Raw genomic sequence first — 21,214 nt, 5'->3', positions numbered from 1 at the left:
AAGGCTGGCTTGATTTATGTTCACTCAATTGACAATCTTGATTTTTACATGATTTAACATTAGCACAGGTGCCTGAAATGCTTGTATTTTAATATATGTTTGAAAAGTGCTTGAAATTATTGCCGTCTTACTCTGCAGTCTGACTCGATAGACCACGCATTAAAAAAAGAAAAGTCAACTAAGTCTGCTTAAAAATGGCTCTGACACTGCTCTCTGGTGGCTCTACTTTGCCATTGCAATTCACGGGAAGAAGTCCGGCATCAATCTATAGCTTTACAGTCTGAAATTGGCTTTTAAGTGCTTTAAAAGTGATTGAATTTGGCCATGTAAAAAGTCTGCAATCCCTTTTATTTTAGTGGCAGTATCGTTACTTGATTGTGAAGGTCATTTCGCTAAATCAATGATCATAGAAGATCTTTTAAGTAGACGTTAGAGCATCGTAGCCAATTGTTAGATTAAAGCTTGTTTTTCAATGCGCTCTTCTAATTTGTACCCTTATTGGCAGGTACAACTCGACAGCCCAGGGAGGGGGAAGTTCCTGGAGTGGATTACAACTTCATCAGTGTGGAGGAGTTCCGTAATCTAGAAGAATGTGGATTGCTGCTTGAGAGTGGAACCTATGATGGTATTTGGCTAGCAAAACAAACGTTACAAATTGATTGATTTCGAAAGATAGGGACTATACTTTTTAATGAACCCTCAAACTGGTTGGATGGATGGGTTGAAACCTGCTCTAGATGTGAGGTGGTTAATTTAATGGACGCAAGAGTGTGTGCAAGGGATACATATGAACAGCGAAGGATAATTTAGACTCATATGATGCGGAGGGGGTAAACCAGTGTATGCTGTTGGCCCTCTTTGCTTATGATGAGTTGCATGGCACAGCAACTTACCCCTTGTTGTGCTGTGGGTTTAATGTTCTGTGTCTGGTCCGTAAGAGCGAAGGGGAATGAATGTTGGGTGAATGTGAGTGTGTTCTTGACTCTAGCCACTTCCCATTAGGGGGATATAGCTTTGGTATATAGATATGAAAACTGGCAAAATTGTAACACTTTTATCTATAATGTGAATTCTCATCCATTTGCACCATTTTTGGGGGGGTTGGGGGATCAAAATTATAGTGGTGACCTCGTTTACGTCACAGTATTTGCTTTTGATAAAGTGTCTACTGCAGCATAGAATGAAATACACACACACACAGAATGGTTTGATGATGTATCACTCCACAAGTGAGAACAAACAGTCTCATTGACTCTATTGGAGCTCAAGTAAAAAATTGGATTCCATCGCCCCCGACTGCAAAATGACAAACAGAGCCGTACTCCTGTAGAAAGCACATAATTTAAAAAACTTTACTCTGTCTTGGGTCAGCACAAGTGCAACTGCATGTGGTAGAAAATGTATCAGTATTAAACATAGTAGTTTGATATTGAGGGTTTAATTTCACTAACTTTGTGTTTCATTGTGCATGTGCAAAGTAAGGAGTCAGTTGCAAACAACCAATGGCCACGGGCACCAGGTTGCTCCCTAAAGACAGCTGAGGTGCCCAGGGAGCTGTTCTGAAACTAGCTCACCAGTCCGAGGTCATTGTGATTTTTTAATTAAAATTGTATACCGTAAATTCCGGACTATAGAGCGCACCTGATTATAAGCCGCACCCACCACATTTCGGGAGAAAAAACGATTTTGTACATACACAAGCCGCACCTGTATATTAGCCGCATGCGCCCACATTGAAAATACGCAACACAAACACGAAATTAACCCATACCCGATACAGTCCCAAAAACACAGCCGGCAAAATGAACGTAAAATGTTACCGGTACTTTTAATTTAATGCAGACCTGCAGAGTCCAAGTGCCCGTTGAAAGTAATCCAAGGAAAAAAGTATATATTTCCTAAGGTAAGGGTGAGAAAAATATGTGTATCCACTATTGTCGGCCACGTGCACAAACACATCTCACCTTTACTCCACTTCCCGTCAGCCCGCGTTTGCCCCGCCCCTTCTTTCTCATTTGCTCGTTCAAAATATATCAGAATAAGTTTCTAAAATAAATACATTACAAAAATATACAGTTGCAAATACATATTATACATGGTTACACATATTTACAAAGAAAGACGGTACACCGAGAGAGTTTTCAAAGCTTTAGTAATAATATTATAACTTTCATCCCAAACCGTGCCTGTGAAGGGTAGCAAAACGCTACTAGGAACACGCTCGCAATACAGCAAATAACTCTGTAAAAAAAAAAACTTACCGTGCTTGTAGTAAGCACTGTAAAACGTCGGCATCTTCCTCCTTATAACTGACGTCATCAAAGTCGGCTTCCTTCAGTGTGGGAACGAGATTTTGTCATATAGACGTCGTCCCACGCTCTCCCTTTAATCAAAAACACGCTAACGTCAGGCTCGCAGAGTAAAGTTTACGTGCGGTAGGTCTGTTTCCTTCTTTATTGGACTACTCGATTGCGTTTAGCTTGAAAGTTGCGTCCTGTGCCTTTCTTTATGCAATTTGCATGACGAGGATATGTCTACGCTAATTGAATTTGTGCACAAGCTAAAAGGTTGCAGTCTAAATCTTACCTTTTGTACTCGAGCGCCGCTGGCGGCCATTAGAAAAATTACATAAATTGGCCGCATCACTGAATAAGCCGCAGGGTTGAAAGTTTGGGAAAAAAGTAGCGGCTTATAGTCCGGAATTTACGGTATTTGTGGTTGACTGAGTATATAACCCTACTTCCAATAATTAACCTGTTGGTAACAACAACAAAATTATAATAACATAAGTTGTTATTTTAGTTTATCAAACTGTGTACCCTTTGCGCTAGTTGGTAACAAAAAGTAGATCTCTGCTTGACAAAGGTTGGAGACCACTTTCCTATGGAGTGTAATTAATGTACCACTGACCAATGATTACGTAAGTAGTCAAAAATTCTTAAAGAGAGAACCTAAAGATCTTAATCAGACTACTCCTGAATGTAAACATACCGTCTTCCAACAACCTGTAAATGTAAAGCAAGACAGGTTAATATGCAACAAGGTGATTTGTGCCGGTGGGGGCACCATGTGATAAGGCTCTCAGCTGCCTGTCCAAAACGGCCCCCAGGTGACCGGCTATTCAACCCTGAAGCCATAAACTAGTCAACTTGATGACTAATAGAGTCCCTCTGCCCTTCCCATCATAAGGCAGAAAAAACATTGTTAATGAGATACCCGAAAATCACAAGCCCACTGAAGTTTAATTTCAATTAATTCTATTCATGTCAACACCCTCTGCAACTGGCTTTGTAATTGTAATTGTTTTGTACTTTAGACAACCACGTTGTGAAAATTATGCAATAAATTGAATCGTTACCAGTTCAACGTGTACACCGAATCCTGTCAATTGACAGCTGGGAATGGTTCCAACATACCTTAACCATAGTGAGGTTCAGAGAATGGATGGATGGCTAAATCAAATTGTTGATGACCGTACATAAATGTTGCATAATATGGTATTTCCTAAATTGATTGCCGTAAATTCCGGACTATAAGCCGCTACTTTTTTCCCAAACGTTCAACCCTGCGGCTTATTCAGTGATGCGGCCAATTTATGTAATTTTTCTAACAGCCGCCTGCGGCGCTCGAGTACAAAAGGTAAGGTAGACCGGTGGAATATATGCGCCGAGGAAGACTGCAACTTCTTAGCTTGTGCACAAATTAAATCAGCGTAGACATATCCTCATCATGCAAATTGCAAAAAGAAAGGCACATGACGCAGCTTTCAAGCTAAACGCAATCCAGCAGTCCGATAAAGAAGGAAACAAAGCTACTGCACGTAAACTTAACTTTGCGAGCGTGTTGCTAGCGTTTTTTGAAAAAGGGAGCGTGGGACGACGTCTATATGACAAAGTCTCTTTCCCATACTAAAGGAAGACGACTTTGACGGCGTCAGTTATAAGGAGGAAGATGAGGACGGTTTACCATGATTTCTACATGTACGGTATGTTTTTTTTAACAGACCCGTTTACTGTGTTGCGAGCGTGTTCCTAGTAGCGTTTTGCTACCCTTCACAGGCACGGTTTGGGATGAAAGTTATAATATTATTAAAGCTTTGAAAACTCTCGGTGTACCGTCTTTCTTTGTAAATATGTGTAACCATGTATAATATGTATTTGCAACTGTATATTTTTGTAATGTATTTATTTTAGAGACTCATTCTAATATGTTTTCCACGGGCGAATTAAAAAGAAGGGGCGAAAACAATGGGGGCTGACGGGATGTAGAGTAAAGGTGAGACGTGTTTGTGGACGCAGCGGACAATAGTGGATATATATTTTTCCCACCCTTACCTTTGGACATATACTTTTTTTTTCCTTGGATTATTTTCAACGGGACCCGGACTCTGCAGGTCGGCATCAAACCTTAAGTACCGGTATCATTTTCCGTACATTTTGCCGGCTTTGGTGTTTGGACTGTGTACTTTATATTCAGTTACAATCGCGGGACTCAAAGTCGGGTTTGGGTTAATTTTGTGATTGTGTTACATGTTTTAATGTGGGCGCATGCGGCTTATATACAGGTGCAGCTTGTGTAAGTACAAAAGCGGTTATCCTCTTAAAATGTGGTGGGTGCGGCTTATAATCAGGTGCGCTCTATAGTCCGGAATTTACGGTAGTTTATTTTTGGTTAACTACATGTTTTCATTGTTTTTCTTAAAGCCAGAACAAAGAATATATGGACTTTGTGATCCTCTCAAATCAAATTCCATCCAATCAATATTTGCCAATCATGTTCAACGTAAATTTTATTCACAGTATTCAAATTACTGAACTCTTTGTTGCTTATTGTTTGACTATTGAAACGAATATGTCTCTGTATGATGTCACCAGTCACTGAAGTATGTAATGCCAAATATCACTGGAAAGCTTAAACTTTTGGGATTCAAGATATGCCGACCATTTCAAAATGTACTCTTCACACCAACATCACAATCGGTGTGAAACAAGATACTCGAAAACTATAAAGCAGGTGTAGCTCACCAATTACAAATTATTTGAATTCAAGCAAGCATAGAGTCCCCACTTCCAGGAACGTCCAGTGAATCGAACTGTGTATAATATTTACTCTAAAACACATGATAATGCAAACAGAGAAAAAAATCCGCCTAAAAGCATTTCTGCATTGTAGGAGTTCCTTGTTGTAAATCCGTTTTTTTCGCTACATAACTTCCGTTTACAAATAAACAGACTTGTAAATAATTATTCCAAATCTGACTGTTAGCCTTGTCCCTGTCTCTGTCTGTGATTGACACCACCTTCGACCAATAGCGGGCTCAATCCCACCCCATTCCCCTACACAGCCCGCATTAGCCTATTAGGGCCTGTATTGATAAAAACAAGATCCCCAGTTTTAGTTTAAAATATTTTTAGCCAGTCGTAACCGAATGAAATGATGATTGACACATAGGTTAGCATTCCCAACATAAACATGTGCATATTTATTGTCTGTATTCAAATACAGTAATCCCTCGGTTATCGCGGTTAATGGGGACCAAAACCACCCGCGAAAAGTGAAAATCCGCGAAGTAGCGACGTCCCGTCGAAAATGCTTAAAAAGAAATAAATATTATTATTTTTTTATTATTATTTTATTTTATTATTTCTTTTTTTTAGACCCGCGAAGCTCTGAACCCGCAAACGTGGAACCACGATGTAGCGACGCCCCTTCAAAAATGCATGAAAAAAAAAAAAAATCTTTCTCTTTTTTTTTTTTTTAATTTATTTTATCATTATTATTTTTTAGACCCGCGAAGCTCTGAACCCGCGAACGTGGAACTGCGTAGTAGCGAGGTCCCACTGTAGAGCCAAAAGAGCATTTACACAACGTCAATCGTGATTCATTTCTAAGCACTATTGACTTCTGGAAAGAGAAGTCAAACATTTACAACTCTTTTAAAATTTCTAGAAAAAAATAACAAATGAAATAAATCTCTCATGGCTGACATTAATTATCTAAAATTTAAATGTTAAAAAAAAAGGCAGATACAATACAAAACATACTCCATGGACCCCAGGCTGTTATGATGACACAGTGGAGATTTATTAATTTGCAGTGGCGTGGATGATGATTCTGGTCAGAATACTCAACCGTTATAGTCTATGCTAATGTGTCCTGGAACAATTGGATGAAAAAATGAAGATGATAACATTTTTTCCTAAGACAAAACAAAAAAAAAATAACTTCACGCTCCCCAGACACTGATGAACTTTACTGCAAATGTAATTTTCCACCCCATTATTTTGCTGCTCCACAAAGCCCACAACTGTTTTTTAATAGAACCATTGCTGTTGTAAAGTCTTTGTAGTCACTTTGCAAAGTTGCATCGCTGTTTATTAGATAGAAATAGGGCAACATGCCAAAAGTCACTGACTCGTGAGGTAGGGTATAAAAGTGCTGTGCTGGCAACTACTTATAACTAAGATACGACAAAAGGGATTCTCTTTACAAGTGACAAATAAAAAGCCAAGGTAAAGGGCAGTATTGTTAATTACAATGTCCCCAAATGCTGCCTGTTTTGGAAGAGAGGAATGCAAGTTTGGAATAGGTAAATGAAGCGAGGCCATTGGTGCCGCGCAAGTCAAATGCTGCAACAGCTCTGTGCCAAAGTACAGAGCACAAGATTTGGCTTCAAATGCCTCAGGCTGTGGCAATCACAATCACAGCCTGCGCACACTGGGCACTGCCCCAGAGAGTGTAGCTCCATCCTTCAATGATTAATGAGGGTCTCTGACGGTGGCTGGCGAGGAGATAAATGGAAATGTGTTTGGCGAGGTTAATCGGGCAGGCCCCTGATAAATCTCTTTGACGAGCACATTTTTTTCGTGACTGAAATGCTGCCATTTTTTGATTTAAGAGTCATCTTTTTAGTGTTTGAGATTGTGTTGTCAGTATCTTTGGTCTCGGGTTTCTATAGGCTATGTTCTAAATTTTGAGTTACTGTACCAAACGTTGTCGTCAGATACTTTAGTCTCAGGTTTCGATACAGTGCCTTGCAAAAGCATCGGCTCCTGAAGAACTTTTTGACATTTTGTCATATTTCAGACTTCAAACTGAAAGAAAAAAAAATACAATTTTTTCCAAGAATCAACATCATGTGAGACATGAAAAAACCTAAAATATATTCCACGTTTTATGTTGTGCTAACAAATTTGAAAAGAAGGCGTTGCAAAAATGTTGCCCCCCTTGGAGTTATTACTTTGTACAGTTCAGTTTTGCTGCGATCACAGCCACAAGTTTTTTTGGGGGGGTATGTCCCTTGTCCATTCGAACACACGGATATTGTTAGTATTAAACCATTCCATTGTAGATATTGCTTTATGTTTAGAGTCATCGTTCAGTTGGGAAGTGAACCTGTGCCCCATTCTGAGGTCTGTTGCAGACTTCAATGAATACTGTTGTGGGCACAGAGCTCGACAGCCTGACAACAGTAGCTGAGAGACGGGCACTGAAAAAGCTGCGGTCAATCATGGACAATTCATCCCATCCACTACACAGCATTATATCCAGACAGAAGAGCAGCTTCAGCGACAGACTGCTGTCACTGTCTTGTACCACGGACAGACTGAAGAGATCTTTTCTTCCTCATGCCATGAGGCTCTTTAACTCCACCCGGCAGAGTAAAGGCCCAAACTAAACCACACCCTTCTACATTGCATATTACCGTACTTTTATTGCAGTGTGTATTTTATGTAGCACTATTTAAATACTCTATACAACACGCTACAGTGGGTATTAGCACGTCACATTGCGTATTTGTATATTGTATTCCTTTTGCTTTATTATTGTATTGTTCTCAGCGAAGGTATGCTGCTGGAAATGTGAATTTCCCTGCGGGGATGAATAAAGTATCTATCTATCTATCTATCAATTTTCTCTAATTGGCTCTATCCATCTTCCCATCAAATGTAACAATCTCCCTAATCCCTGCAGAAGAAAAGCAGCCGCAGAGCATGATGCTGCCACACCATGTTTGACAGTGGGGAATGGTGTTTTCAGGGTATTGTGCAGTGTTACTCCTACACCAAATGTAATGTTTTGCATTGAGTCCAAAAAGTTTAATGTTGGTCTCACTTGACCAGAGGACCTTGTTGCAAATGCCGAGCAGGCTTTTTAATGGCATTATTTTAGAAAAAGACTTTCTTTCTCCACTCTTCCATAAAAGGCAGATTTATGCAGCTTATGACCAATATTTGTCTTATGCTGAGATTGTCCCACCTCAGCTGTGTATGCCTGCAGGTGATCCAATGTGATCAAGGGCCTCTTGGCTGCTTTATTATTTTAGAACAGTATACAAGAACATCTTGAGCACAAGGACCATCCCTGGTTGTCTGGGCTCACTTTTTGCTGGATTTCCTGGTACCCCGTACTTTCTTCATTCTGTTCTTTGGTTCCTTGCGCTGCTTTCTGGAGGTCTTTTTTTTCCATACAGACCCTGCCTTGCCAATCTGTATTTGGGCTCATTTTTCTTTGCAAAATCTAGAGAATCATAGACCATGCCGAAGCCTGTTGTCTTGCCACCACCAAATTGAGTCTTGAAACCGAAGACGAACACAACGTCGGGTGTCGTTTTATACATCTTGGCGAGCTTTTCCCGGATTTCAGTCTTTGGGACTGTGGGTTTGCCAGGATGCAGAACATCAATAACCATTTGCTTCCTCTGAAGCAGACGGTTCGTCATGAACTTGCGGGTCCTGACTGTAACTGTGTTGTTCATCTTTCCAGCGGCCTAGCTCGGGAGCCTCGAAAAAATTATCTCTCCATTTTGATAGTATTGCTTGCACAGTGCTCTGGCAGATGTTAGAACTGATTAGAACTTTTCCACAACTTTATCCCGAACCCATCTGGTGAGTTCTTCGATCGTCATGATGCTCTCTGTTCTCCAATAACTCGTTTCAGAGACTTCTGAGATTAGGTGCCTTTCAACGTAGAGTTAGTGACACACAGGTGCACTCTGTTTTTCAATTTTCGTCATTTTGGTCGGCATTAGATCATTCAGATGTCATTAAAGAAGTTCTAGAGTCAGTCCACTGAGCTGAGAGAACAAGGGGCTAATATTTTTGCAACATCTACTGTTCCGTTTTTTTTTCATTGTAAATAACATATACGTTCACTATGCACTTAATGTTGGGTTACACATTTGCATGTCACTGCAATAAATTGTGTGTTCTTGTATTTCCAAATTTTGAGATATTGTTCTGCCTAGAAAGAGATGTTCTGTTACCTTTTGGCAGCCTTTAACCTATTCCGTGCGTCTACCCCAAGGGCGTAAGTTTGATGATGGCATTGGAGGGGACATAGCATGTTTAAATGCGATCCAATAATTTTGGTATGGACAAAAAAATTATTGCTCGATATTGGTGGGAACATGTCCCCGCCGTCCAATCCAAAACTACCCCTTTATCTACCCTAAATTTGACTTGACCTTAAAATTACCATATTTTCCAGACTGTAGGGTGTACCTAAAAACCCCAAATTGGCCAAAAATGTGAGCATGCGCATAATGTTCTGGAAACTACGGTGGACAAATGTGGAAATTAATTGCATGCAGACAATGTTCTGCCTTTGAGAATCATATATAGCAGTCCTCAAGTGCCCTCTTGTGGTTAATGTGTTAGGAAACAAAAGTGTTGCACAGGACTCCGATGGCAGCACTGATGCCAACTTTTGAGCGCGCATCGCAAATCCTCTTTTGTCGTCGCTTTGGACAATAATCGCCCGTAAGAATTTGAAACATCGTGATTACTTGAATGAAGATTTTTGTTTATGGCAACATTTTATACCCAATTACGTACTCTTTTTACAATTTTAGTTGTAAAACCGGATGTCATAATGTTAATTTATGTTGTATGAAAACAAATATTTTAATTTAAATATTTATATTTTATATTCATGCAAACCTAGCTCCTACTGTAGTTTTAATATAATGTACACTATTAATGTACACTCATAATTATTTGCACCTTATAGTGCAGAAAATTCAGTAAATTGGTTACACAAGTCATGTTACTTGAACATCAACAGCTGAAATTATCGTGCATAAAATTCATCAATTGGGTTTCTTGTGGGCACGAACTGTTAAACACATCTGTCAGTAGAGGCTCACTAAAAAACACTTTTGCCTAAGTTACACGATTAACTATTCCTATTTGAATGAACAAGTAAAAGTAAACAAGGAGTGCCATGGGGATTACTTCTCATGTCCAAGTGGGAATTTCACTTCTCCAAGAAAATGTAAACATATTAAATCAGTAAAAACAACAAGTCTCTTTAGTCCCACTTGTGTGAGGGTGTTTGGTTCTAGACGGATGCACAAAAGCACAGATTTCCTTAAGCTACAGTTTGTATAACAACTAATCAGCTCAGTAACATAAGTGCTGCATCCATCTTAGGGACGCACACTCCCTCATCCCTTGGTGTTCCCATTTTTATTGAACGGCATGATGAAATGGTACCAGCATGAATGATGAATACAACTTTTACAAATTGGTTCTGCCTCCATCACTCCCTGTTCATGACACATGCATAAAGAATACTTGTTTATGAAAGCTCCGACCGGTCTCATTTTACATTCATGCTACTGCAAAGAGCTCTTTGAAGGTAACTTAATGTCTTTCTATGTCCTCTTCACGGCAGGTCAGCCCTCTTAAATTTGGTATTTGGGGAAGTATGAAAATGAGTGGGGCTTTTGTCCATACACGCTCTGTGCCGTTAGCATTGCACAGCCTTGGGCACTGACATGACAGAAGAGGCTGATGGACTTAAATGGGGGGCCTAGATAGATAGATAGATAGATAGATAGATAGATAGATACTTTATTCATCCCCGAAGGGAAATTCACATTTCCAGCAGCATCCCTGAGCTGAGAACAATACAATAATAAAGCAAAAAGAATACAATATACAAATACCCAGTGTGATGTGCAAATGCCCACTGTAGCGTGTTATATAGAATAACTCAATAGTGCTACACAGAATACATATTGCAGTAAGATTCGGTAATATGCAATGTAGGTGGTGTGGTTTACTGTGGGCTTTTACTCTGCCGGGTAGAGTTAAAGAGCCTCATGGCATGAGGAAGAAAATATCTCTTCAGTCTGTCCGTAGTACAAGACAGTGACAGCAGTCTGTCGCTGAAACTGCTCTTCTGTCTTGAGATAATGCTGTGTAGTGGATGCGATGGATTGTCCATGATTGACCGCAGCTTTTTCAGTGCCCGTCTCTCAGCTACTGTTTTTAGGCTGTCCAGCTCTTTGCCCACAACAGAGCTCGGTTTCCTAGCCAGTTTATTGAGACTCATGCTTATTGTATTTAATATTTGGTATTTATAATTAAGGTATTCAATTGCGCTCACTTGGTCAACATTAATTGGAGCAAAACACCAAATGGTCTTTCTAGTTTTTGTAAATTTTGAAAGACCACAACGGGCTAAAGTTTGTTCCAGTGCTTTAGGCTCTCTCTTCCCTGTTGAAGGTGGTGTCTCCATGTCTTCTGATTTCAATGACCCACTTAATGCATTCCCTAAATTAATTGGCTTTTGTGGTTATTGTTTTACCCTTATCTCCCAGTCCATTTTGTTGTTCTCTTTTCTGCATTGACCTGTCGCCGACTAATTTTTTTTTGTCAAATATTGAAAAGATCAAAGCGGCGCCGCCGCGAGCGGCAGTCTTTCCAGCAGCTCTGTGTTATTTCGCAGCTTTTGTGATTTATTGTTTTAAGTGTCTGCTTCTATCTTTGGTGTTTTTCGTCCCGTTTGGCAACTACACTTTGTATTACTTTCTATCCTATCGTTATGGGTTTTAACGCACAAAAATGCGTTTATTCGAGGAATCAACTCCTTGCCCTGAATAATTCTCGTGCCGGCGTGATGAGGGGGCCCTATCGTGGATGGAGAGCCGGAGCTAGCTAAGCGGCTAGCGGTGTTATAAGTCTTAGGTACCGTCCGTTATCATGGTAACTGTGCCCAGGGATGCTGCTGGAAATGTGAATTTCCCTTAGGGGATGAATAAAGTATCTATCTATCTATCTATCTATCTAAATAAGACAGACGAACTGGCTGTGCTGGTGAAAAACATCAAAGCACACAGGGAGTGCAGTTTTCTACGTTTTACGGAAACGTGGCTCACGTCCAGCATCCCGGACGCTAACGTGGAGTTACCCGGAGCTACCGGAGCTACCCGGCTTCAGCGCTGTTAGACAGAGACAGGAAAGCCTGCGGGAAGCGGAGAGGAGGTGGACTCGCTTACACAAAGTGGTGTATCCCTGGGCACAAAGATTTCCAACTGCTGCAGGGAGTTCAAACTTTTGGACTAGCGCGTGACGTCATCCACTCCGCTGTGGCTAACGACAAAGCACCCTGAGGGCATCCTGTTAAACTGTTAATAAACAACAAAGGAGACTGCTGGAAGTGTGAATTTCTCTAGGGGGATGAATGAAGTATATGTCTATCTGTCTGTCTGTCTGTCTATCTATTCGTAAATGCCATTCCATACATTTTATTGGAGATTTTGCAGTTTATTTACATTTTTGGGGGAGAATTAACACTACAGAGACTTCCAAAACTCTGTCAAACATCATAATTATTGACAAAGAGCAGAAGGGAAACTCTTTTTAAACCAGCATCCAATTGCAACTGTAAAATCAGAATAGCGAAAATGCAAGTGTGACTCATTGATGCCGGGGATATTTTAAAAATAATTTTCTGACTCATCCTCCAAATGTACTTTTCCTAGGTAACTATTATGGAACACCTAAGCCACCTGCTGAGCCGAGTCCTGTGCAGCCGGATTTGGTGGACCAGGTCTTGTTTGATGAGGACTTCGACAATGAAGTCCAACGGAAGCGCACAACCTCTGTTAGCAAGATGGACAGAAAGGACAGTGCAGCACCAGAGGAGGAGGATGAAGAAGAGAGGCCCCCCATGGTCAATGGCCAGTCTGGTGAGACAAAAACTGTGCATGCATTTCCATCCACTGTAATATAAAGGTTTAAAAGGATCCATTCGATTTGAAATACAAAATGCGACATAATGACAGTGATTTGGACAAATAAATGCCCAATCAAAGGTTGTCCTCTGGCCGTTCTAAAGTCTTCATCAATATGAGAAGCCTGGCTTTAAGAACACCTGCAGGCAGAAGCTGGAGGTGGACAACTTGTAATTGAGCATGCTGTAGACCATCCCATTTTGCATCATCATCGTAGTCCTGGATGATTAGGAAGTAAAAGTTCAGCCAACAAAAGACACATTGCATAGTCTCAGGATATTGCACACATGGGCAAGGTGTATTGTTAATACCTACTATGTGCTTAGAAATCACCATGTGATTCTTTCTGTAAGAATCCGTCCAAAATATGTCCGCAAAACACTTTTGTCATGTTTTTTTTTGTCATTAACTAACAGAAAGTGTGCATACATATAAATCAATGATGTACTGAATGAAAATCTGTAGACCTAATCTTTGCTCACACGTGATGTTCAGTAGAGACTCTGGTCAGCTCTGGAAACATTGGTCAGTTCTGCTACTGCCCAGGAGGCAGTTCCCAGGATATCGCTGCTGACATGCAAATTATATGGCAATTGTTACACTCTTGTCCTTGTACTCTCTCTGCCTCCCTCTCTCCTCTCTCACTCTCTCTCTGACTCTCTACCCTTTCGTGTTTTGGTGGGATGAAACCATCCCCCAGTGCACAGAGGAAGACTAAGTTGAGCAGCAGTGTGGCACCATGCAGGGAGCCCATCACAGATCCAATGGTTCCACATTCTCACCTCCCGTCTCTTTCTCCTTCTACCACCTCCCATACCCCTACTCCCACCCACTTCCCCTTTCTGTGTCTGTGCCGGTGTCCCTGGCGGCATGTCGGGCCACCGCAGACCACAAGGACATGGAGGATTGGAGGAAGACTGTGCCCAGCTACAATCAGTCAGCGGCGGCCATGGACCTGCGAGCGTGGAGTGCAATGGCACAGGATGATAGTCAGGAGCCTCTGCCCAAGAACTGGGAAATGGCCTACACAGAGAGCGGCATGGTCTATTTTATAGAGTGAGTAGTCTTAACACTCCTTGGCTTTGGTCCAGTTGCTGTCCCATTGCATGAACTCCCAGCAGTCTCCTGACACCTTTTAGCCACATTACTTTCAACTATAGTCCAAATGCTTGCAATAAGCCACATAATGTCTGGTCACAGTTAGCTGCTATCACTCTGGTGAAGGTCCAGTTGTTGTTATACTGCAAGTATTTTCAGATTAAAAATGACAGCACCATTCAATATGATTTTAGAAAATAATAGTGTATCACACTATTTATTCTAAGTAACCCTTTTTATATTTTATTTCAAAAGCTGGTGAAATAGCTCTTGAGTAATATGAAGCTGCTATTCTCATTATATTTTTTTATTAAAAATATGCTAAAATAAGGAAAAAATGTCATAATATAGCCAATCAGATCATAAATATAAGCAGGTAGGTGCCTTGCATGGCATACTCCGTTATCGGTAAGTGTGAAGCAGATTGCAGAGCGCTTTGGGGGGTCTTCGGTGACTTGAAGAGCGCTATATAAAGTGCGATCCATTTACCATTATCTTTTTAATGACCTCGAGAAAATCCTGAAGATGTTTTTTTCTTTGTGCAGCCATAACAGCAAAACCACAACCTGGCTGGACCCACGGCTTGCCAAAAAGGCCAAAGCTCCTGAGAAATGTGAATTAGGAGGTGAGACAATTAGACATATTTCTTCAGGTTTCATCTATACTCAAGTTGAGTTGCTCAATATTGCATCTTTCGAGATATATATATGTTAAACATTAGGTAGAACAATTATAGTTCTGTACAAATCGGAAATGTTTAGGGATAGTAAAGAAATATTTTGGAGGTAAAGGAAATTATAGTTCTGCGTAGTCCTTCTTTGAACATATGTATAATTTGAGGTTTATATGTTGTTGTTTTTTTTTTCATTTTCTTTTTTGTTTTTATAAGCCTTTTTACATTTTCAAAATAAATTCAATCGACTCATTCAAAAGAATTTGCACCCTTACAAGTGCAACATGCCATAATGTTTATGGCAAGTTTATATACATTTGTAAATGATGGAATCTATTAAAAAATCTGTCACGATTACCGATGTGAATCACCTGTGCCCGCTCCTTTGGCGCCAACTGCCTCGGACTCTGATTGGCTCCCTGTCCCTATTTAAACCCACTCCTATCTGTACCCTTTTGTCAGTCCATCTGCGAACCTCAGTGAACACTAGGCAAGCCTTTTTCGACCCTGACTCCCACCTGTTTTTTGCTCCCGTCTGTCCCCCGGCTTCGACCCGTTTTGATTCTGACCACGTCTGCTCTCCCGTCCCGGCTTACGACCCATTTCTGACCCCGACCACGTTTTTGCTCTCCTGTCCCGGCTTTCGACCTGTTTGTCCGTCCTTGACACCGCCACCGCTCGCTACGGAAGATCCACTTCCTTGTTCGCATCACAAACTGAGTACGACAGCAACTTGCTTCCAGCGCCTAGCGAACGCCGGATCGTGGGCGCAGCCCTTCCTTTCTCCTTTAATAAAATTTGTGAGAAACGTAACGCAATTGGGTCCTGTTTCCATTCTGGTCCTGACAAAATCCAAATGAGATTAAGCAACTTGTAAATGCAGCACAACAGTACTGGTTGACTATTTGTAAGTAGATCTAACTTGGAGAAGAAAATGACCTGCCGTTTTAAATATGTCCGCTTGATGTCGCCAAAGCTAAGTAAACACTCACCAAATAAACCGCCCGCTATAGCTGTATTTGTTGAGTACCGTTTATCAACCGGGAACGGTCAAGCAAACAAAACGTCCCGATGCTGTTTGACTCAAAGTAGAAACCACGGACGCGCTGTTTGTTTATGGCATAAACACTCCTGTACATAATGTTTCTTCTTCAAGTTAGATCTACTTACAAATAGTCAACCAGTACTGCTGTGCTGCATTTACATGTTGCTTAATCTCTTTTGGATTCTTTTGGATTAGATTCCATCATTTACAAACTTATATGAACCTTTAGGGTAGCCACACGCTATTTTTGTCAATACTACACACCCAATACATTGCAGTGGAACAAAACTTGATTTTCTTTTTGAAGGACCAAATAATAGATTTAGTAGACACTCAAAAAAGGAGAGAAGACATCAATATATTTTGAACTTGCAAGGAGGACCAAGAGAAGGGCTGTCAGAAAAGAAATTTTTTGTCCATTCCTAAAGCCCTCCTTCAAGGTCACAAAAAAACAGATCAGCCATAAAGAGTGTGGATAATCAAAGAACTGCAACATGATTGGGCGATACCGACAATGAGGCAGTAATCAAAACAATCAACAACACTGAGTCCAAATAAGGAACTGACATCCAATGAAATCCGGTCCAATAGTAACAAACCCATCACACACATACACAAACTTATTCAGCATTTAAAAAGGAAAACAAAAATCAAGGCATCTTCTCATGGTGAACATTTTGCTGATTTAAAAAAACTTAATTTGTGATTTCTCTTCCCCATAGAGTTGCCCTACGGCTGGGAGAGAATTGAGGACCCCCAGTATGGCACCTACTATGTCGAGTGAGTAACTGTCTCTTGTTTGTGTGGTAAAGGCCTTTTAGTTGAGAGGTTGATGATGGAGGTGTGGCGCAATGTGTTGTCGTTTATTGGCGGTGAGTAGACTTAATCAGCTGCTTAGATAAATTTAGGCCAAAGCGCTGATGAATTTGATGTGGATGATGTAATGCAACAGGATACTTGGATAGTGCCTGTGCCCCAGCTTCCCACAGCCCCTAAAGCAGCTAATACAAAAGACAATAATGGTTTTGGGGCCCTGTGTAGGGAACAAAAGCGGAGATTCTTTTATAATCAACAGTACAAATAGAGCTCAATGTTTCATTTTGCTCCCATTACGATGAACAAAGAGACGTAATGGGAGGATGAGTGTCTCTGTTTATACAAGAGGGTCAACGGGAGGCTTCATCTCCCATCACTCTGCCTACTTTGTGTGACCATTTACAGTATCTGATGCAAAGGTGGGTAGAGTAGCCAAATATTTTACTCAAGTAAAAGTCCTGTTACTTCAGAATAATATTACTCAAGTAGAAGTCAAAGTAGTCATCCAAATACTTATTTAAGCAAAAGTAAGTATTGTAAGTACTGAGTAACTATAGCCACGTCGTATTTATTGATGTTTTAAAACAACCAATCGGATCATCAAACTATCGAAGTCCATGCAATCAACAAAAAATGACATTTAATTTAAAAGTAAAATAATCAACTTAAATTCAAGTGCTTTAATAAACAATAAAATAATAATGGTATAAGTCAAGTCAAGTCATGTTAATTTCTATAGCCCTTAATCACAAAGAGTCTCAAAGGGCTGCACAGACCACAGATTATTGCAAACCACTGACCATTATGACACCATCCCCTGATCTAAAACCTACATGAGGGCAAAAAATACACGGACATTGTAAACTTAAAATATAGGTTATCCATATGCTATTGAATAGAAGTGTATTTTAAGCTTAGATTTAAACATTTCCACTGAGGTTACAGATCGAATCTCAGGGGGCAGAGCATTCCACAACACCGGGGCCTGAATGGAGAGCGCTCTAGAAACCTGCGGATCTCTTCTTGGCTCTTGGGATCAATAGTAGACCAGCATTTTCAGAGCAAAATAAAGCACATATACCAAGTAGCACATTTAAAGCCCCAATACTTATCTTAGTCTCTGCAAGCAGAACAACAAGCCAGCCCATGAACTCGAACAAAGGAGCCATTGCATTTTGTAGCTGGTGTTTAGCATCCTTTTTAAGAGGAACATGATTTTAATATGAGGCCAGTGGTGCTTTTTCTGTGTTTTCACAGTCAGTATTGCTAAGCGACATTTTCAATCTGTTTCATTCGTAAACAATTTCCCCTTTTGCCGAAGTTGAATGTGGTCAGGTGACCAGGCTGCTACTTTGATTGGTTAAACATGGTAGAGCCTGGCAGAGTTCTGCGTCAAAATAAATGCGCCTTAGCGGAGACAGACAGATGCGTGGTTACGTGGAGGGGATTAATGAGTAACGAAGTAATGACTTCAATTACTTAATGGGGCCGCATTAGCTCGGAAAGTACAAATTTGAGTATAAATCACTCAATAACATGATGAAGTAAATAAAGCATGTCTTAAAAAGAATAAATACTTAAAATGAATGGCATTAGCTCAGGAGGTCAAGCTTGGGATCAGGAGTTCACGGGTTCGATTCCCGGCTCCTCCGTGTTATATGTCGAAGTGTCCTTGGGCAAGACACTGAATCCGTAATGCCCCAGATAAGCAGTTAGTTGCCTTGCGTGCCTGACGCTGCTATTGGTGTGTGTGAATGGGAAAGTGTGGAGCACATCGTGAAGCGCTTTGGGAGGTCTTCAGTGACTTGAAAAGCGCAGACCATTTACATCTAATGTAGCGGAGTAAAAGTAATTTTTCTTTTCTTCACAAATTTACTCAAGTAAAAGTATAGGAATTTGAAAATACTCCTAGAAGTACAAAATTTTCCAAATCTTACTTAAGTATATGTAATGGAGTAAATGTACTCTGTTACTACCTTGTTCTGATCCTACGTCTCATATTTTCCAAACCTGACTTGCAGTGACGAGGGAGTAAGAATAGACAGCAAAGTGGAGAACTTTACTCTGAGGGCAGAAATCATTGTGAGTCACATACAGGAAATGTCAGTAGGTGGCCACTTTGGTAGAGCTTCAAAGTTGCCATTTTGACTTAAGTGTCAACTTGTCAAGCTACTTCTGCGCCAACATTCAGATGATGCGTTCAGTTTTACAGATTTATTATATCTTTCAAGTGAGGGTGTTTACAAAGAGATGGATTTGTGATGTAAGTCAGAGGAGGCAGATGAATCACAAGTTGGCATGACAAGAAAAAGCATTCCCTTCAAAATAGATTTCAACCCTGGGAAAGAAATGTATTTTTTGCTGTAGATTGAAAGCATTTTGGGTTGGTATCACTAGATGAATATGAGACCCATGCTTGACAACATTATTGGTTACCAAGAATTTAATTTGTGGATTGAAAAAAAAGCCTAGACTTAAAATGGATTCTAGTAAACACAACACCACTTTTACAGTACAGTGTTGGGTTTTGAGTGACCTTGTCTAAAATAAAATCTGAAGTAAGTAATGCTCTAATTTACAGTTCCAGACTGTACAAGATAGATCCTATCTATCTATCTAAGACAAAAACAAAGAAAATTAAAAAAATGGAAAAAAGTAGCAAAAATCACACACAAAAATCTTTGGACCATGGCCAAACCAAATGCCCAAACACCCAAACAAGTTAAGCACCTCTGCACCCAAGTCAGTCATGCTTTTGTCCCTCAAGATGAAACGGGACACAAGAAAGCGGCCATGTCACTCGGGTCAGGGTGACACAGCACACTCTTCTGTTCAACAGCAGTGCCCGAGAGCTTTCACTGGTTTACCCCTGCCACATCATACAGGTTCCCTGCCCATCCCTTAGAACACGTCTGAACATCCCACTATCCTTTTACAACACCTCTCCAATCATTCCTATCACCAACAAGAGATCTAGCTTCCACTATATTTAGACCTCTTTCCTGCAGTGCAATCAGAACACCATCCATCCACGTCAATCATGGCCTTCCTCTTGGTCTCCTTCCATTTACTTCTGCCAATCTTCCAAAAACATTAAACATACTTTTGAGAGGACTTGATAATCACAATACATGCAAACCTTTTAAGTTTGAAGACAAGCTACAACCACAAAATTGATATCATAAGTGTACCTGTGGTAGCTTTGTCACTGGAGGTACTACCATTAACTGTTTTGATGATGAGTTTGTACTGCTACAAAAAAAGACTTTTTTATTTTACCATAGTTTAACCTGATTTTTAGTATTTTCAATTATAAGATAAGGGAGAAAAATAACTTAACAAAAGTATCCATCAGCAAATGAGAAATTTTACTGAGAAAGAGGATTCCTTTGCTTATTTTACTACGTTTTTGTAGTTAGATCTTTGGCTAGCTTATTCCACCTACAATGGACACAACCAAGTTTGTTTTATTAGAGCCCTAGTAAAGATGAATGTTAATTTCAGTTTCAGTTTTCAGTTTCAGTTTTTAATGGTACCACAGTCTTACAATGAGATTTTCATGTGCCCTTTTGAACACAACTGATGTGTTGGGAATCATTAGGTGACCAAACCCCCCCAGTTCCATGCCCTAATGCCGACGTCACCTAGCAGGCAATGGGTACCAATGTTGCAAGTCTTAGGTATGACCCGGCTGAGGCTCAAACCAGAAACCTCCCAGTCTTGGGGCGGGCGCCTTACCCACAAGTCCACCGAGCTCAATAACAGTCACTGTATTGCATGCCAGAATCCGGTTCTTCAGAGCCGTCGTGTGTTTTAGGTTTTTATCTTCAAACAAAAGTGAATCACACCAGCAAGATCGTTAATCAGGTTTCTGCAGAGCTTGTTAATGAATCAGGTTTGTGTGTAAAGAGAAGGCTTAAAGACATACGAAGCTGCAGGCCATTTGGACTTCATGTAAACATGAGTGCTGCATTGCCTCACTCCAGCGCTTTTGCTTTAGTGCTTTTCCAATCTGCTGACAGCTACTGTTGTGGAAGAACATTACCGTTACTTTGCTAATCACTGGAAGAGAGCAAAGATATGCAAAACAGTACGCTTGTTCCAAGTTGATATAAAACCTTGTTCCATGAATGAATGAATGAAAACTTTATTCGAACTTTAAAATGAAAACAGAACAAAAACAATAACTCAACAACAAAATAGTAGTACATAATATGTTCGAAAAGGGGTAGTCAGAAGCAAATGCCTTATATCCCCTACCCCTTCATCTTCCCTATTAAACACACCAACTATATAACAAAAATTGTAATAATATTAATGATAACAGTTTTGATATAACAACAGCAACAATAACACAAAGTTAATCATAGTTCTAGACGCACTATTCCCAATCTCGTATCACTCATACCCGATTTTCTTCATCTCTGTATTCCGCCGGGAATGTTTTTTTGTATTTAAATTTAAACAAGTGAATGGTTGGACATTATTTGATCTCGTCTTGCAAATCGTTCCAGAGCTTGATTCCACACACAGACACACACATACTTCTCCTGGTGGT

General features: G+C 40.3%; 1 protein-coding gene and 1 pseudogene across 4 annotated transcripts in view; one reads left to right on the top strand and one right to left on the bottom strand.

Annotated features, from left to right (window-relative positions):
- Positions 1-21,214, top strand: part of magi3a (membrane associated guanylate kinase, WW and PDZ domain containing 3a) — a 154,170-nt gene that overhangs the window by 92,829 nt on the left and 40,127 nt on the right. For all 4 annotated transcript variants that reach the window (XM_088330690.1, XM_088330689.1, XM_088330693.1 and 1 more), the window contains exons 3-7: positions 506-625; positions 12,773-12,979; positions 13,912-14,080; positions 14,668-14,747; positions 16,563-16,620. In XM_088330690.1, the coding sequence (XP_088186816.1) occupies positions 506-625; positions 12,773-12,979; positions 13,912-14,080; positions 14,668-14,747; positions 16,563-16,620 (634 nt within the window). The remainder of the gene's footprint in view (positions 1-505; positions 626-12,772; positions 12,980-13,911; positions 14,081-14,667; positions 14,748-16,562; positions 16,621-21,214) is intronic.
- On the bottom strand, positions 8,379-8,787 carry LOC148368679 (small ribosomal subunit protein eS24 pseudogene; annotated as a pseudogene).

The sequence above is a fragment of the Urocampus carinirostris genome, chromosome 3 (assembly GCF_059441175.1).
Source record: "Urocampus carinirostris isolate Australia breed hairy pipefish chromosome 3, RoL_Ucar_1.0, whole genome shotgun sequence".
NCBI lineage: Eukaryota > Metazoa > Chordata > Actinopteri > Syngnathiformes > Syngnathidae > Urocampus > Urocampus carinirostris.
Note: the sequence above shows the minus strand (reverse complement) of the source record. Positions and strands in the feature narration are given on the sequence as shown.